We start from the raw sequence: 20162 nt of genomic DNA, 5'->3' as shown, positions 1-20162 counted from the left end.
CCCGCTCACATCCCTGATACTCCACAGTACGGCTGGAAGAGAGCTGGGCAGTAAGTCACCAGACCTAATATCGTCAGGTGCTCCGGTGAAAGACTATAGAATGCAGAAATGGCCGATTCTGCTATAAATAGCCGTCGTAATCGCACATGGAAGAAAATCCATCGGATGGACACGTTTACGGCTTACCTTTCTCTTGTTGTTGGGGCTGACGTACAAGTAGCTCAGGACCGTTTTGGCTCCCACTTTCTCGTTAAGCTTCTCGTACGTCGTTCCGTAGTCCGTTGACCTGAAACACAATGAGACCAGACACATTTAGATTTACAGACGGCAGGCGACCATTTTAAAAAAAACAAGCACTAACACAGGCATGAGATCCCCTCACAGAAATGCAATATACCGCACAATATAGTAAATATGTGGAGTTTTTGGAAGACATATTTCATAGCAATGTATTATCGAATATAGACCCCCCCACACACACACACACACACACAATATCTGAAATATAACAATGTCTGAAAGTGGCTATATTTAGCCTATTTTGCCCATATACTGTGAAGTGTTATACTATCCCGTCTAATCTTGATAACATTTCACGTCAATAAATTGCTGTATATTTATGTAAGTGCCAGGTTAGGGACAGAATGGGACCAGCACTGGCCCTAAGGACTTCTAAACAAACCATGAATCATCTGTCCGTCTGTCTGCATTCTCCTTCAGAAGCTGACATTCCTGATGTGATTTAACGAGTTCAGTGTTCGCTACGAGAAGGCCGACCTTCACCCGAAACCTGACCATGTCCCCCGGTCTTCATTCTGGAAATCCGTTACCCTCACAACATTCTACACTGTCGGAAGAGGCACGGAAAATAAATGAACGTTCCGCTATCACACAGAACAGACAAATTCCTCCGTGCGATTTTAGACCCAATCAGCCGAAGCCCCAAAGCGCCAGGCTAGGCTAACAAGCTTCCCGCTCTGTCTCAGTCTGAGTCTCCTAAACACGGAAAGTGGTGATGCCGTCTGTCCTAACTGTTACAGAGCAGCATAACAGTCATGAACTTGGTCTTACAACTCCGATGTTGCAGGTTTGATTCCAAGATGAGGCACTACTAGTGAGGAAGACTAGTGAGTTAACCTACGTTGCTTCAGTAAATGTATAAATGGATTTTATTTTTTTATTAAGTAACCTGTATAAGTCAGTCTGCATAAAAGCGTATGCTAAATGGATAAAATATCATTATTTTTGGTTAAATGCCAACTAAGTATTGAGCCATCATTTCAGTCCAAATATGACAACAACAACAACAAAAAAAGTTGAAATAACCCTAATCAAACTCTCTTTCACTCAAGCACTAAACACAAACACAAATATACTAGCTTGGAAGAAATCCAGCAAACAACAAATTTCATTCAATTTCTCACGGATCCAGTCTGATTTGTGTATTATATTATGACATTATACGTTTGGACATCTAATCAGAAACCGAATAGCTACCAACGACATTGTTTCAAAATTTCAGCGCTGAACGTTTTTGGTGTGTTAACTTGTTGCATTTCACCAAGACTCACTGCTGAAAGGAAAGCACATAGTTGTGCTTGCTCTACACTTATCCCTTTAACGTCTTACATTGTAAAATCAATTGCTGTGTCACTGGAAATTAGCATCAAAGGAATCTAAAGAGAGATTTGTGTGCAACATCTTTCACAATTTCCACTACCACGTACGTTTCTAATAACAATATTACACCAAGACTGATAAAGACAAATGGACATTCAGGCAATGATTCAATCAACATTTTGTCCTTATCTTTGACTTACGAACAGCCACAAGTTCTCCCCCCTACCCCACCCCACCCCACCCCCATCACAAGGCTAATCTTGAACAAACTCTTTTTAGGTGATTGCTGAAGCCATATTCATACTGTATTGCTGGGCTGTGTAAATGAATGAATGAATGGATGAATGAGTGAATGAATGAATGAATGAATGAATGAATGAAAACTACATTTAATTGCTATTCAAATGAAAGAACTGAACAGGATCCTGGCCCATCGTTTGTTTACTTTGGCAGATTTCAGGCCATTAGTCAGAGAGCAGGTGTTGTACCCCTCTCATTAAAGTGTAGCTGCTCCCTCCCCAGTGACCCGGCTCACTGCTGCCACTCATCCCATTAACGGGGCCTACAGGTGGATCGAGCGGCAGACAGACAGACAGGCTTCAGCGCACAGGGGTTCAGTCAGGCAGAACCTCCAAAGCATCGCGGCTCACACACACACACACACACACACACACATACACACACACACACACACAGGCATTATAAAGGCACCGGGGGGGCCATGATACTCCTAATGCACACTGGGGGCCTCCTAACAGCTACAGCATCAGCACTAGCAGGGTAGTGGTGGAGAGGGTGGGCCACTCACAAGCAGCAACTGCCAGTGTGGGCAGGGTTAGGCTTGAGACAGATCGGGAGTGGGGGGGGGGGGGGAGTGGGAGTGGGAGGAAGTGGGAGGAGCAGGGTGGGAGTGGGATGTGGGGGGAGTGGGGGGGAGGTGGGGAGGGTGAGGGGAGGCCTGGTAGGCGGGTATTGGCAGGAAATTGACATCCGCCTCTCCCAGTTCCACAGCCGGCCGCGGCTATCCCAGCATCCACGGCACAGGACGCCCGACGGCGGCAGCGGGCACACATGACCCGGGCGCGCGGCAGAGGTGCTTTGGCGGGCGGAGCACTCCCGGCAGGACGTGGCCTGGCGATAAGTACGCGGCAGAACGGAGCGCGGTCGCCACGGTCGGCGCGGTTGCCACGGCAGCGCCAGCACCAGCCCGCGCGCTCCCCGCACGCCGCGCTACACCTGCTCTTCCCGCCAAAACGCGCCGCGCAATCCCAGAATCCCTCACTGCAGCGGCGCCCAGGACAGAGCCGTTAAACGAGCCGTCTGAAGCAGACGCCCAATAAAAACCTTTACTCGGGTCCAACTGTACGCTCTCCTTTTTTTCCCATTCCCCCTCTCAATGAAATCGTTTTATTTTTTCTTCTTTTTTTCCCTTTATAACACTCTCTTTTTAAAGCCCATCCCTGTGAAGTGCCTCTGATTTTTTTTTTGCACGGACTGCAATCGGACGGCGTGGGGACTGCTACTTGTGGCGGTTGCTGCTCTTATTTCTCCCACCTTCTGGTGCACTTGAAGCGGCCGAATCGCGGGTCTGAGGCCCGCCCCGGCACCCTTCAGTCCGCCCGCTGCCCGCTGCCCGCTGCCCATTGCCCACTGCCCGCTGCCCGCTGCCCGCTGCCCATTGCCCACTGCCCGCTGCCCGCTGCCCGCTGCCCACTGCCCGCTGCCCGCTGGCTCGCCTCACCCAGCGCGTGACCTTTCAAAACAACAGGCCTCTGTTCTCCGCTCGCCCCACACAAAATGGAAATGCTGACTTTCTTCCCACCCCCCCCCCTCCTCTTCCCTTTGCCTTCTGCGCTCGTAACCGACAGGCCACCGTACACGGCTCCAGCGATCCACCTTTCAACACTAGAGCACCTTCTAAAGCTGGGGGGGGGGAGGCTTTGTTTGGGGGGGGGGGGTATACTCAAACCCCTGGAGGACTGCAGTGCCTGCAGGTATTTGTGGTTTCCCTTTAACTGGCAGCCAATTAAAGCCAGTGAGAGTGAGAATGAGGTGTGTGTGTGTGTGTGTGTGTGTGTGTGTGTATACTGTATCCCTTCACCAATCAATGGCTTAAACGAAACAGTGGTGCTGAAAACGCACCTCATCCAGCAGATCCTCCAGCCCCTCGAGGACTGGAGTCTGACATCCATGTTCTACACAAAACAGACACACAGAACCTGCCCTTGCATCATCACCAGCATGTGGGGGTCCATTCAATTCAGGATCTGGTACAACTCCGGCTAATAGCTGCACTGGGTTGCACGCCATTGATCTCTCCAAATATCGTGTGAGTGGTTTTTACGCTGGACCTATTTAAGGATCCCAATCCCCTGCAGTTAGCAAGGCCATTTCAACTGCCGTTATCAATTTGTTCTCCTCCTTGGGAAAGGCGTTCAGAAAGTCCGCTGCTCATTATCTTTTTAAGATAAAACTAAAACGCTGACAGGCAGCTGGAACTCTGAACGGAGAGCTATTGTCTTGAATAATTTTCATGTCTCTTCCAATTTATATGCAGTAAATATATAGTTCAAGGTGCCCAGATGGTTTGTGCGTGCAAACCCAATTCTTGAACCTGCCTGAAATTGATGATAATATAAAATCCGTAGGCTAACGACTCCATAATGTGCTTGTGTTGAAAGCGATAAGTAAATTACTGAAGGTAAATGACAAGTCTGAGATACAAAGGGCTTCTTTCCATTACGTATTCTTAGGTTGTCGTGTCTTTATATACGCACAGATAAATAACGTAAACAGTTATGACTGTCGAATTACTTCAGGACATTAGATTATTGCAATGGATAAGACTTTAGATTCTAAAAGGCAACACTTTCATCATTTCTTTCATGCAACAACAAGCACAAATATATTTAGGCAGATATTGCCATATTTTTCTCTTCCAGAGACAATTTCTCTCGTTGCAAAAATTGTTTGTATTGGAAATAATCTCCATAAATTCAGAGAGGAATTACACGGTAAGCATCCATGAGACACTATCAAGTGATTTACAAACTGTGGAGTGGTGTTCCTAACGTAGGATGAATCTAAAGACCAGGCACGAGTACAAGGACAATTGACTATCACAAAGTGCATTACAGCAGTCAGATGAACCGTTATTTGATCTAACACTTTGGTGACACATCTGTCAGTTTATTCTATGCACAATCAGGGCCATTTTTCTAGTCATTTCCTTATTTCCTGTTTAGGTTGTAGTTATGTAATGTTATGTGAGCTTTCTAACAAATGTTCTTGGTCCGTAGCCAGGAAATCCCCACCTGTGAGTCTAACCGCTTAAGTGCAGCTTTCAAACTTTCGTCAGAAGCGCGGAAATGACTGATTAATGGTGACGTGTGGAACACAGAGCACCTGATGTAGCCGGCTCGGCTGAGACAAGGTGTTGAGATGAGTCGTCCAAAATGAACGCCCTACTCCGATAGACGGCATTCTGGGCCGCCCGGGAATCCCACTGAGTTTAATTCTATTCGCGGGTTGTTGCCATGGAGACCACAATCCCTCACAAATGAGATGCAGAAATTTGAGTTTCTCCAGTAATCATCGGTTTCTCCACAGATTTCAGCTACAAATAAATTAGAAGGCAAATTACACCATTTGACATTTTCGGTGCTTGATCTACAGGTGTCTCTTGGGAGTTGCCTTAAAAATCAAACCTCTAGTTTAAAAAATGGGAAGAGCAACCAACGGGTAAACACAATTTCACTGTCTGAAAATTACTTTAGTTTTTTCAGTCCACATAACAAGTATGAAATTACTTACAATGTTATCTCACGAGCATAAAATGGAAGCACAGGCACTAACCACAATCGCTAAACTCACACAATGGACAGGAAAATGTTTGAGAACATAAGAACTGTCAATCATTTCTGGCAGTTTGAAGCTACGTAGCTGAAACTTAGCAGGCATGAGCTTAATGTTTGAAAACCTAAAACAAACTGCCAATCATCTGCTGAAACCTAGCAGGCATGGGCTTGGTTAATATGAATTGTTGCTTGAAGTGGTGCCGGTAGGCCAGTAGGGGGCATCATCCCTCATAACCAAACAAACGCCACTGCCCCAGAGATGGACATGCTGTGTCACAGGGGATGCTCTCTTTCAGATTAAAATTAAAGGGTCTGGTCACTTTGTGGGGCTTTATTTATTTATCTTTAAACAGTTCCTGCCTACGCTAAATAAAGAGACAGGTGTGCATCGATGAAGAAAACTTGATGAAATGACTTGTTTAAAGAATAATCAGTGAGGGAAAAGCACATTTGAAAGCAGTGGGGTCCTTGCTTGTGCTGCGGGGGCCTCTCACTGTATGTGCAATATCTCTGTCCAGCTCACAAATGGAAAACACGTTTGCATTAGCTGTACTGTTGTTCTACCCAGGTCAGTAGCAGTGTTTTACACCGTCTACTCATTTGGGTCTGAGCGTACCATGAAAGTTTAATATGGAGTGCTCTGTGCACCGATGTGAAATTCGTGTTGAGTTAAAAAAAAAAAAAAAAGATCTGTAGTTCTGCAGTAAATCTCCACTGCCAGTTTCAGGCCAGCTGGAGGAAGCAGAGGGAAAAGGGGAAAAAGAGGAAGCAGGCACAAGCACACACTGTAATAGGTGGCATTTCTTTTGTGCCGGAAGATTGACTCATATTAGAGACACAAAGGATACATCATTTTCAAAAATCCTGCGTAATTGTCCATTTTAAGAACACTCTTCTTATCGCCGAGTTGGGGAGCGAAAGTGGCCACTTCGACACAGAAAAGCGAGGCCAGAAGGGCAGGCGCATTTTTCATTTTCTCTCCTCTGAAATTTATTGTGAGATGCCAGCTCTGGTAGTGAAATATGAGACCGGCGTCTGAACCCCCGAATTATCTGAACCGAATTACAGCCGTAACATTCGTCAAAAAGGAGGTCGTCGACACACGGACCACGGGACAATGACATCATCTCGCTATTGATCAGCCCCTTATAGCCCATCATGGGCCTCCAGGATTTAATGCTCCATGATTTACTTTTAGTGTTACTCTGAGCCTCACATGTTCCCATAGAAACAGATCTGGATTCAGGGAAACTATAGAAGGTATAGAACAGTTGTTCAAGGGCAAAGTTTCTGATACACCTCCAGCAGTGTGTGTGTGTGTGTGTGTGTGTGTGTGTGTGTGTGTGTGTGCGTGTATTGTGTGCTGTGGTGATTGCCTGGCATTATTTAAATTCATTGAAATTAATAAGGACAAGTTCTTGTTTTGCTTCATTCATTTTTTAAATGAAATTTTATGGTATGCAGTTTCAATTAAATCATTTTAATTGATATTGGTTTTTACTTTTGTATGAATCCAATCTGGCACATTATGTGTACATAGGTCACAGGTAAAGTTTCATAAAATGCAAATTCATTAGAAATATAGAATCAGTCGAATACAGAATACGTGATCCATCCATATTCCATCTTTATTCACTAAATTCAATCTTTTTTTTTCATAATTTAGCCTTGACTAAAGACCTCTCTTTTTAAACTATAACTGCATCTAACCTTGTGGATAAAATAGGCTTCTCACCAAGATACAAATGCCGAGGATTATTCCCAGTTGGTCTCATTCTGTAAGTCCAGCCTGATGCCATTTGAAAAGACACAGATTGAATGCTGATTCTGTCTTTAGAGTGCTCCATCTATACTGGACAGCAGTAACCAGTCAGATGTTAGATATATTCACATTTGAAAAGATTAGCACTACGTTATCATATGGCTAGTTGCATAAGCGGCGATATGTTCAATCTAACTACAGTACAGCTGAAACTTCAACAAAACACGTTCATAAAATAAGATTACTGTTCATACAGATTGCCATCTGGGTGATGTTATGTTTCTAGAGGCTACACATTACAAATTAATTTTATACAATTCCCTCAAAAATTCCCTTAAAATTGAACATAAATATCAGTTTTTAAATTTTTCCAGAAATGTTTTTCTTTTGCTCAGTTTTCAAGAAGCGCAAGCTCTTCACTCCCCTGGACCAGCGTAGTAATATTAATGTAGGGTGTATCACCACTGTTCCCTAGCAGCAGGCCCAGGTTGCATGCGCCTGAGGAAACAGTTCCAACTGAAAATAAGATTGAAATTCTTTCCTTCATGGAATAATCGAGGACCTGTACACACATACAACCTCTGGAGCCAAAACGCCATTGTACAAGCTGTTACTTCAAGTGTGTTTCTCTGTGTACATAATAGCATCAAACTACTGAACCACCCCTTTAGAGAATCTGAAATACACATTTGATCCAGGTCTGTGTATATACCCACACTGCTGTTCCATGTTTCGAAGGTGATATTCATTGACAGAGCAGAAGTTTGATGACTGACTGTGATGAAGTCAAAGGAATTTCGTTTTTTGTTTGTTTGTTTGTGTTTCTGTCCTTTCATATAAAATGAAGGCTTAAAAACGGATAACATCAGGTGTCTGTGGCTCAATGCTGTGCCTTGGAAGATTTTTTTGTTTTGTTTTGTTTTGTTTTTTTGAAACTAACATTTTTGTTATGGATTGATATATACTTTCAGCCACAAAAAGCTAAATTGTCATACTGCTACAAGGCCTGAACCAGCAGCACATTCACCAACCTGAGGCTCTACAGTACCTATTCTCCCAACTGTTCATCTTCTGCTGACGTGTCCTTGAAACTGATGAGGAAATCTTCTCCTAACCTTCATACACACCTGGCTTCAGTGTGCTTTGGATCCCTGTCAAGGTAGTCGCCACAGATGGCATTCTTTCCTCTATTTCTCCACTGAAATACACTGAAATAAAACTAGTCATTTAAAAAAAAGAAAAGCGGTTAATCATAATTAATATCCAGGCCGTATGCTAATGATTAAGCTTATGTTTACTCATGACAGCATTACTACAAGCTGCCAATATGAACACCTGCTGCTTGGTGCGGTGTTGGTGTAGCCTTATTCTGAGTCTATTCTGCAAGCGTGCGTGCGTGTGTATTTCAGAGCGCACGGAAAACAGCTAGTGCACAACCACCGCACATTTATGCCCACAGGTTCCAGTACCAGACACAGACTTTGTTCCTCCTATAGGGCTGTTTCAGTGGTGTTAGCAGAAAATAATCATCTTCAGCAGGGACCTCTGGTGAATGCCAGATTGGGGAGTAATGAATCGTGTTTTAGAAGCGCACCTGATATTATCATCTATTCATTTGCCTAGTGCCCCCATCCAGGTCAGTCCGCAAATAGAAAAAGCAGGTGTTTCGCAACGTGATTGCTTATTTCACAATGTGCTAATCCATCTGAGACTGCTATAGTAGTATTTGTTCATTGCTACAAATACATATTTTGAAGATTGCGCCATTATGCATGTGAAAATGACCACACCTGTGTCACCATGCAGCTCAATGCATGTGAGCAAATTTTAGCACAGCTTAAAGGCCGGCAACTGGAAGTTCTGAATCCTACGTGCCACCACGTCAATCACGAGATTCATAATTTATGTACATATGAAACACTTCACCACTTAGAAAGAATGACAAAAATATGTAAAATAAATAACCATTAGATAGATAGATAGATATGAATAAATAACCATTAGATAGATAGATAGATAGATAGATAGATAGATAGATAGATAGATAGATAGATAGATATGAAAGAGCTCCCAAGCACTTCTTCTCAGATGTGAAGTAGAGAACATGCGTATTCCTCGTTACAGGGTTCCCCCAGCGATCGTGTCTTTCGAGCGAGCGCAAAGCGGCAACATCCGATTAACGGAATCTCACAAGCCTGACACAAACCCGTACGTTCCGCAGACCGAGCACGAGCAGGCCTCGCTTTAAAGCCCCCGAACTGTGTCATAAACAGACCTCTGTCTGACGATCCAGCGTAAACAGGATGGTGACATACAGATCGCGCCCTTTTAAGCACTTCATACATCACAGGCTATAACTCGCATAACATGAAAAATATGCTGCTGCTCTGACATAGTTCTGAGCTGAAAGAAAACCCCACGATGAGCTCGCTCCGCGCAATTTTAAAGGTCTAAGCAGATAAGTTGAGGGGAGAGAGGGGGGAAAAAATGAGTCCGGGCCAGTTTGTTGTCACTTTCTTAACTAATTTTGGGCTGGGAAATGGCCACAACCCCTGGAGGAGGAGAGAAAAGGGTAAGCGAGCTCGCTGTTGCTTTTTTTTCTTCTTTCTTTTTTCTTTTGAGGAGAAATAAAGTGCACGGAGGCATTTCATAACTTCATTTAGGCCACTCAGCAGACCTGTCAGCCATTTTGCGGGTCCAGCGGTTTACCGGTTGTCACGGTGCCTTTTCTGATGAAATTAGTCGCGTGTTAAGACGCGGCGTCAAACACCGGGGTTTCAATACCGGGTTTAAAATTGCGTTCGCTAAAAACGGAAGACGCTACGAGCCGTCGGGAGTTCGACGCGCCGCATCGGCATGCAGTCCGACTCCGCGCGCAGAACACCACATGGTCTGAAACGCTGACATTTATACCCGAGCTCTAACGCGCTCACCAGGCGCGTTTACTGCTGGCTGGAGCTGCAGTTTTGTCACTGAGGATCTTGTGCGATTCGAATGCATGTGTAAAGTATTCATATAAAATAAAATATAAATAGCTTAGTCCATATAAAACAGCACACGATTTATAAGAGCAACACTCTATTGCTCTTCACTGTACTGTTTAGCCAGTGTGAAAAGGTAATTTTTTTTAAATGTAAAAGAACCACATTTGGTGAGAACAAACACAGATCCTCTAGATTATTCTCCACAACGTGTGGATTTGACACATCATAGTTGGGGGAGATTTTTCAACAATAATGCTGCAGACACCAAAAGCAAGCCCCCCCCCCCCCCCCCCCCCCTCACCCACCCCTCCCCAGGAGAAATGAATGTACAGTAAAGTCTCCTTTCGAACCATATAGAGCCAAACTGCACCTCATAGCCTGCTTGTGTTCCCATGGCCAGCCGACTAATAAAGATTTCTAACAGAAACACAAGGTCTCGTTCTTGATCAATACATATTGCTTTATAGTGTTTTGTATTTTGGATTTTAACACTGCTATTTTTTTTTTGAAATTGCAGTCTATTGGGGAAAAGTGTGGACTCGCGGTGCAGAAATAAAGGTGGAAATGTCAGACAAAGTCAGCTACAGCACTGTAAGCAGAGGAACATCAGCGCAACACTCAGGGAAAATTCCATGAAAGCCACAGCTGATGTTTCACAGAAATGTGATGTCCATACTGATTACAGGCTAAACAACACTGAAGCCCAGCACTGCTCTGTGAAACTGCTTTGCATAAAAGGCTTTCCAGCTGGGCATGGGTATCTGTTCTCTTGGGTGTGACAACGCTTGCTGATGATAAACATTCTGCTTGTGCTCTTTTTTATCAACCAGCAGCCAGGTAAATGCATTTGAGTCTTTTTTTAAGAGAATCTGGCTCATATTACTGTGAGGTATTTGTTGTTTTTTATTTTTATTTTTTATTATCTGGTTCATGTCACAAATTCCAACAGTGAGATTGATTTGTCCTAAAAATGTCTAGATTATGACACATGACAAGAATGTATACGCAGGCTGTCAGATGTTTTGCAATGACACATTTTCAGATAAAGCTATAACATGCTGTACACACAAACTGTAGCCAAGGGCTGCCCAACCCTGTTCCTGGAGATCTACCATCCTGTAGGCTTTCACTCCAAATTTTAACAAAGCACATCTCATTCAACAGCTAGAGCAGGGCTGTCCAACCCTGTTTCTGGAGATCTACCATCCTGTAGGCTTTCACTCCAACCCTGACAAAGCACACCTCATTCATCAGCTAGAGTTCTTATTAAGCTGATAATTCATAGAATCAGATGTGATAATTTATTTAATTTAGGGTTGAAATGAAAACCTACCGGACAGTAGATCTTCAGGAAAAGGACTGGGCAGTCAGTTCAACCAGTTCAAACCGTTGTATTGATATGACACAAATATATATTGAGTGTACATGAATATGCACATTAAAAAGATAACCATTGATAAAAGTTCAGCAGAGAGGAAGCGTATTGAACCATGTCACTGTCGAAATTTGATCTATATGACCACTGATACAAAGAGACTCAGCCTGTACCAGACAGATAGCGCCAGGCCAATGAGAGGGAACCTCACGGGTGAGACCCATTATAACCTGTCAGTGTGCCAAGCAGTGTTGACTGAAAGCATGCGTTTGGTGATTTTGGGGGTTGGTTCTGAGGCTGGCTTTGGCCTTATTTCTCATTAAGGGCTGGCAGGAACAGCTAAGTCCCGGATTTAGGGGACTCCAGCCGCCGTGGGAGACCGGCAGGCGGTGAGAAGCATATGCTAAACACGAGAGCTGAAGAGCGCCCCCAGGTGTTCACAGGCTGCAGTGAATGAAGCAGTGCATTCTGGGTGTTCTGAGAACATAATTTCATTAAAACACATAAAATGTAAAAAAAAATAAAAAGATACAGCTGATTTGTTGTCTGCTATAGATTGGAAGTCTGCCCAGGGTCTATTCCTGCCTCTCGCCCAATGCATGCTGGGATAGGCTCCAGCATCCCCCGCGATCCTGCCCAGGATAAGCGGGTATAGATAATGGATGGATGGATGGATGATTTGTAGTTGCTGAGCTGAAATATAATAATTTGAGTTCTGTAACATGTGCATAGTGCACCACACTGAAAACTGTATGTTATAATGAGAAAAGAACAAATGCATTTTGATGTGATATACCACATAAATAGTACTAGAATATGGTATTCTGCATTTGTGAACTGAACCAAAACATGGGAGGGATGTGATTTAATTTGTCAAAAGCCTGTCTTAAAGTCACACGAGTCAGACTAATTGTGTAGTATTCATTGTGCTTCTCTTTAGTTGTCTGTCTGTAAGATAAAGAGTAAGTAAATCCAAAGATGAATACATACAGTGATTTAAATGCCAAAAAAACAGCTCTAAATCAGCTTCAGAGCTAATGAAACAGCAGTACAGCGCATTCGTGCTTTTACCCCTCTTTTGCCATAAAAGGATATAAACAAAAATACAAAAGCAAGTCACAGACGCCTGGAGCTGGGAGAATCCTGGGGATTACCTTGAAGTTGGCTGCTTATTAATGTTCTCCCACTAGTGTTCTCAGTTGGACGCTATTGTATGTATACACACATCATAAAAAAGCACAACACGGTCTCAAATGTTTTTTTGTTTTATTTATTTATTTTTTCTGAATTAGTGGTTAGCCAACTCTTAATCCGTCCAAAAAAGCTATTTACAGCAGGAAGGGAAATGATCCAGGGGGGCAGGCTGATACAGGGGACCGGCGAAATGCTGCTGTTCTCTTTGTGTTTACACCTCGTATGTCATTAAGGCGAAAAGCATATCAAAGGGCTTCAATTTGGGACTGCAACTGTCAGAGGACACGACTAACAGGGCCCAGGCTTTAATTCAAAAGGAGAACAACAAAAAATAAACCAACACAGATGTTTTGTTTAAATGTTACACAAAAAAAAAAAATCTTTTCATTTATTACTCAGAAACTTGCGCAAATTAAAAAGGAAGTCAAAGTAACATTCTCCAGTGGACATCCAAAAGTGAAATATTGTTCAATTTGAACTGTAACAGAAAAAATATTTTATCATCTTGATACTGTATGACTTTTCCCTCATTTGGTGGGATACATAGTAAGAAAAGAAGCAAAATAAACGCACACTGTAATTTTAAATAAGGCGCTGGTGATTGTAGTGATTATACTGAAAGAAGAAATGAACATCGCGCACTCCCCAAGCTCTGTAATTTTATTACCAACATTTCGGCTTCAGATTCCCTGATGAAGACTTGAAGGTTGGTAATAAAATTATGGAGCTTAATTGTGTGGTGTTCATTTCTTCTTTTGGGATTAGCTGGTAAACATGCAATAGACATAACGCTGTGTTTTCAAAAGTCCTGTAATGGCTAGCCATTCGGGAGACATTGAGAAGGCGACACACAAAGCATAACATTTTTTCTATAGCAATAATTTTGTTTAAACGGTTGGGGTCAATTTTACCCCAAACATAAAAGCCACCATAACATTTCAACTTAATAACAGGGTTAATTGAAATACCATTTATATAATTAAATTAGCACAAATTCTCTGAATAAAACAGTTGACCAAATAAACCACAAATAGCAGGAACATTAATAAGACAGATTTTTAACCAGATTCACATGATACAATATTCTGCTCTATGGAATTGAGCTTTTTTTTAAAGAGCCTATCAATATAACCACGGAAATACTGAAATAGAATATCAACTGTGATTCAACAATATAATGAACACACTACGCATGAATGCACGCACACGCACACGCACACGCACACGCACACACACAAACTGTGCCTTGTTTCAGAGCTTGTAACCATGACGCTTTTAAATGGGGATTCATATTCCTGAATTACACAACTTATTTCAGTTTTGCCCCTCAGCTAATTTAAGAGAATATGCAAAGGAGTTTAATATTCTTTCTAGTTTGTATTAAACCCGCTTTTACTGGCCATCCTAAGGTACTGTATCTATGGGGCAAAACTGGATACTGCATCATTAAAGATATACAATTGAATGTTGAACGATGTCTTGTCTGAGAGCATCAAGCAAGAAAAAACTGATGGTTCGGGGGGAAAAACACAGCACCCAGTCAACTCTCCTCCTACTTTAGGCATTCTGGAACCTGTTCAGGATTGATGGGGAAAAAAAAAAAATCAATGGATCAAAGTCGGGCACATCCCACAGGGAGGAGACTTCAGTCTAGTGAAGACATAAAACTGGGATGAAAATATACCTTTCAGCAGGAAGTAAACATCCAAAGTCCCAAGCTGCATTGGGACTGGCTTAATAACAGGAAGTCAGTGCTCTTGTGTGGCCCATTCAACGTCCAGCACTTCAATCCGAGAGAAAATCTGGGGCCAGATTGCTGAAAATTGCTGTCAATAAACGATCCACCAGCAACTTGACTGAGCTTACACAAGAAGAATGGCTGAAAATTGCAGCTTTCCACCGTGAAACGTTGGTACAGAATTCTCAAACAGATTCAAAGGTACAATTGCTGCCAAATGTGCTTCCAACAAGTACTGACTCGAGCCAAGGGTGAATGTGTGCAATGTATTTACTTTTTTTTTTTTTGACATTTAACCTCTCCCAAGTAAAACGAAAGGGCATGACACACATATACACATGTTCACTTTATTATTAAAAAACATTCCATCCGGGCCACCGTAGTTCACCCGACGGAATTTAATTCCAAGGCCGTCCAGTTACTAAATCCGCTAAAGGGTACGGCGATGACATCGACATTAAAGCCGCCTCGGACGCTATAAACATTTACTGAAGAGCATATGGATATGAGAACATCAATCAAGACGAGCCACGCGGCGACGACCCTGACCTCCGTGCGTGGGGGAGCCCGGAGCACCGCGGCACTTCTGCTCACGCGTGTCAGTTACAGATGCTTCACACTGCGACCGTTTATTTATTTCATTATTTTCAATTTAATGACAAAAAATTCAGTACTGGTCTAGCCTCACACAGTGTCAAGTAGTATAGAGTAATGTGAATTTTTTATTTATTTTTATGGATCATTTGGCTTAATGGGATGTTTATTATTCAATACATTTTTTGTTTTTAATCTGCTCATATAGATTTGTGAAAGTTATGTGTTTACTGCACAATTTATTAGGACTAATTGCATTATTGTATTGTCAAGATTTTCCAGACACAATTCCATGCAAAGGAAACATTTGGAATAACACAAAATTTGCATAATTGTTTGTAATTTATTCCAATAGTATTCATTATGTCAAATACATTTTTTTTTTAATTGCTGTCATTTCCAATGGCGGCAATGGACTGTACGTTGGAGACAGCCTTGAACAAGGTACCATCACTGCAGCTCCGCTACCTGTAGCCCCCGTCTCCTGTAGCGACAGTCCTTATTTGCACTCGCTTGAAATTCTGCAGCTGTGTTTACGACGGTTGAAGCCTCAGATGATAGCACGAATCCAGGCTTTTATGGCCTATTCTAATAAGAGAAGGAGAATTTGTGAAACCCAGTCCTTGGAGATTTTCTCTCGGTGCGACGGTGACTTGAATGCTAACCCGATTTCGGTCGGGCAAGGCAAGGTGACTGGGGACCATGACAACAGCTGGTTTGACTTACGAGCCCCCGTGAGTAACGGCTGCTTGTGGCGGCCGCGGGCCTAACCACAGGGGGGCGCTCTCACCCAGAGCGCCGGGGGAAGCCGCCAGGGCGTTTCAAAAACAACGGCGGAAAAAAAAAAAAAACGAGTCAAAGCTTTCACCTCTAAAGTTCCGAAAACTCCAATCAAACTCGCGGATTGATACTTCCCCCCTTTTTTACACAACGCTCGTAAAGACTCGACGGTCAAAGGGACTCGACCTCAACACGGCGTGATGCTGACTGAGGCCACACGTCTGGGACGCGATAACATGCGGTATCGTGCATTTAGGACACATCTGCTTAACGTGATGCCGCAGGGACGCACTGTTGCCGTGGGCGTTTTCTTGTGGTGCCAACAAATTCCCAGTTCATTCAAGGCGACTGCCTGTGCACCTCAGCAGAAAGTGACTTTGCAAAGGACTGGGAGAAACAATAAACCAATCGCGTCTAATGAAAAGCGAAATAATAAAAACTACCCGACCATTGATCCGGCTGCTCTCTGACTCCAGGTCCACTGCTGGAGAGGGTAGTATAAATGTTTTTTACGGTACAAAAATCTATCAGGATATACATTTTATTACAAATGATGTGGTGATATTTCCTAAAATGCAGTTTATTTATACGGCCAGTGCTCACCGGAAAAAACAAAACAAAATTAGTTGTCAGGAATAACAGTTTGATTGGACCACTCCAGGGTATGCCAGCGTCATTAACATTATAGCGCTCTTTGGATTGGACGAGGAAAAGCTTTGTAACGGGGTTGCTGGTCGCCAGTCGTAAATGCGGGGCTCAAAGCAGCATGTTGAGAGTTACTGTACACGTGAAGAGGAAGAAATGGACTGAGAAGCATGTTTGTTTAACGCATGCAGAGTGATTTAAAATGAAAAATGAGGTTGTTTTGCTTGGCTGTTCTAGCATTAAAATGCAGTGAATCTGTGCTGAGAAAAACTCAAAAGTTAAGTGATTCACCGCGCCGGGTATTAGAGAACATTTATGCAGAGACGCTCATTATGATTTCGCCAAACGCACATTTGGGCATTCTGTACAGTGCGCTGGTTTCAAGCAACCGCTAATTTGAGCAATAAGGTGCTGAAAGTAAAACTTTCATGAATAAAACCGCAGAGGAGCTCAGAGCTCAGAGTTCAAAAAAAGAAGACTCCAAGGATGTGCAGTATTGTCCTGACTCTCTCTCTCTCGCTCTCTCTCTCTCTCTCTCTCTCTGTGTCCATCTGTCTCTCTCTCCCTCCCTCTCTGTCCGTCTGTCTCTCTGTCAATGTCACTCTCTCTCCCTCCCTCTCGCTTGCTCTCTCTCTGTCCGTCTGTCTCTCTATCAATGTCTCTCTCTCTCCCTCTCTCTCTCTGTCCGTCTGTCTCTCTGTCAATGTCTCTCTCTCTCATTATTATTATTTTTGCAGTAAAACGGTAGTCTTACCTCCATAGAGAGCTCTCTGTGACGCTGCCCAGGTTGAAGTCATACAGCTTGGTCAGCATGAGAATCACCTGTAACACAGGGCAAAGAATCACGTCAGCCATTTTACAACACAGAATTTGCCAGTGCCTCAGTTATCACGACACCATGGAACTGCACAATTACCGTACCTTTTCAGTTTACAATTTTTCTGACCTGCTTTTTCAACAGTGAAGCCTGTGTGTGGCCAATTTCAGCAATACAATACGGTGGATTTTTCTTTTCTTTAAGGATGTAAATGTCAGCGTGAGGTGTTGGATTTGAACACTGAAAAGACAGCAGGACATCAGCTTTCAGAACTCCATAAAGCAATACCATGGGCCGCACCGTGTACTGTATGATCAGTGCATTTTGCCAGTTTAGCATGATAAGCCCGCGTAATAACATTTGTGGTGCGGCTGGCAAGCTGCTAGCCAGCTGAAGCACCAGGTATTGGGGTGCACTCCCGTTTGGGTTTCACTGGCACCCTGCAATGCGCCTCTTCAGACGCGACTCCGCGGCATTTCGAGAGCAGCGCGTGAATAAAAGCAGAGGCCAGTCAGCTGGGAATCACCACAAAATCTCACGCTGCTGCAGTCGCTCAAAAGCCTTTCATTTGTTTTGGGTTTTTTTTCTTCTTCATCTTCTTCTTCTTTTGTTTTTAGCGAAGTGGAGAATCCGTCGGGGGAGTTGGCCCGGGCCATCTCATCTGGCATTCATTTCCCAAACCGAGGCACAGCGCTGCCATTAAGCACCCAGCGAGAGTCCAAAGTGACCGGGGCGGTCACGGCTGGGGGGGGGGGGGGGTGTGGGGGGACTGACAAACGCTCCCGGTGCCACCAGCAGCTGATGAGCTCCCTGACTGAACTCCACTGAGAAGGGCAGATAGATCCACCACTGACCCTGCAAGCTAACGGCTAGCGCAAAAAACCTACTCACAAATCATAGAGCACAAAGGGGGGGATGCTATTATTATTATTACTACTACTAATACTAATAATAATAACACTAATACCATAATAATAATCATAATTACTGCACACTTTCAGCAGTTTGAAATAGTATCCTATGGTGAAATAGTGATGGCAGAACAGAAGCAGTGCATAAACACTGATGAAACACTTCACAATTTAAAACCACGAAGCTGATCCACAGTTATGTGGCAAACGGCAACTCCAGTGTTAAAAGTGCAAGAGATTTAAAAAGTGGGTCAACCGAGCAGGGGGTGTCTGAATTCATCTGAAATTCTGAATGTTCATGCAGCTGCGCTGTACGCGAGTACAGACCATGCAGTCAATTTACTTTTTGATCTTAGGGTTCTGTAGAAATTGGGGATTTCTTGCACTTTTGAGGCTGAAGAGAAGTTATGGCTGTTACACAAGATGGGATAATCTGTTATTCCACTTCTACTTTCTAGCTCAAGGAGTAATAAGAACTTTAAAGAAACAATTATAAGTATATTTATGTGCAGGTTTGTGTTTGCTTTTACACACATGCGCGTGTTTCAGTACACGATACTCAGGTGCTTTATGGAGTTCAGAGGCCACCAGGTCACCAATGTCTGCTGCAAGCTCTCACGGATTGCGCTGTTTTAAAATCCCGAGGTTTCAACAATCTTATCCACCGTAATCCTAACGATCACATTCAGCCAGTCAGTGCTGATGCCCTACTTAGAACCGACGAGGAGACTGAGAAGCCTGAGCATATTCAGCAAAGTAACATCACCCGGCACTTCGGCTGAATAAACAATGTGACATCCTCATTTGTTTAGCACGAACATTTCTGAGTCAGCACTCACGTTTGTTTATTTATTTATTTATTTTTGCGCTCACATCACCGATTCCCCCCTTCTGTCTGACGGCTGAATTGAGACCGCGGTTTCGGGACGCCGCGTAGCCGCAGAGCTGTGGAGTCGTGACATTACGCTCGAGCAGTGACTTTGCGAAACGGGCTAACAGCACGATAGCAGTGGCGCGCGAACAGATGTACATCTGCTGTCGAATCGCATTAAACCAGCCCCGGTGACACGCCTTGTTATGCACGACATCACAGCTGCGTCAAGCCTCAAATATAAATAAATAAATGAATGAATGAGAAGATTTGTTCTGTTTTAATTAAGAGTCCAGACGCAAAGTTCTAGCGTGAACCTTAAGTAACCTTAAGTGTCCGAGAAGACCAAGGCATGCTGATGACATGAGCGCATGAGAAGAGCAGCTGGCTGGCGAGCACGCAGCTTCTCGCCGCTCACCTGCCTCGCGGTTCACCTGCGCCAGGTAGGAGGGCGCCGCTCGGAGATGAAAGGGACCAGCCGGGGACTCCTGTAAGCGCACGGCGCCGGTGCCGCCATCGGCGAGCTGAAGGACGGCAGCGCACACGAGCCTTCTGGTCCGCACATATGGAGGCTAACGCAGGAGGCTAGCAGCGAGAGGCCGTGTCAGATGGCTTCCCACCGGAAGCTACATATGCTACTTTAAAAACCCTGCCAATTAGGCCCGTGTGAGTCCTGTGCTTCCGATAGCACATCCCTTTGGAAAATCCGACAGCGGTACATTTACAAGGCAATTTCTTATTCTTTCTTTTTTTTTTTTCAAACCAACGTAGCACTCCACCATCAATAATGAAACGATGAACTGATGGAAAAAGACACAAAGTTATCTTTTCATGGCTTCATGCAGGCAAAGAAAGTCACGGTGACGTGGAAGTGAAGTAGGAAAAATGCGAATTTAGAAGAGAGCACTGGTAGTGTGGCCAATACAGCGTCACAATTCCTCCTTTTCTAAAAACCAATTGCAAAACGCCACTGGAGAGAAGAAAAATAAAATATAACACATCCTGGACTGGAAA

At 43.7% G+C, this 20162-nt stretch overlaps 1 protein-coding gene across 3 annotated transcripts in view; it reads right to left on the bottom strand.

Annotated features, from left to right (window-relative positions):
* LOC118221866 (VPS10 domain-containing receptor SorCS1) overlaps positions 1-20162 on the bottom strand; it is a 140405-nt gene that overhangs the window by 59750 nt on the left and 60493 nt on the right. For 2 of the 3 annotated variants that reach the window (XR_004764192.1, XM_035407282.1), the window contains exons 2-3: positions 17304-17371; positions 187-286 (exon numbers count right to left, since the gene is read on the bottom strand). Coding sequence is in view for 2 of the 3 variants with exons in the window: in XM_035407282.1 (XP_035263173.1) it covers positions 187-286; positions 17304-17371 (168 nt within the window). In the remaining variant the exon portion in view is untranslated. Of the gene's footprint in view, positions 1-186; positions 287-17303; positions 17372-19566; positions 19698-20162 lie in introns of those variants that run through there. The other variant, XM_035407283.1, reaches the window with a different exon arrangement.

This window comes from Anguilla anguilla, chromosome 2 (genome assembly GCF_013347855.1).
Source record: "Anguilla anguilla isolate fAngAng1 chromosome 2, fAngAng1.pri, whole genome shotgun sequence".
In the NCBI taxonomy this organism is placed as follows: Eukaryota; Metazoa; Chordata; class Actinopteri; order Anguilliformes; family Anguillidae; genus Anguilla; species Anguilla anguilla.
This window is presented reverse-complemented; position numbering and strand designations above follow the sequence as displayed.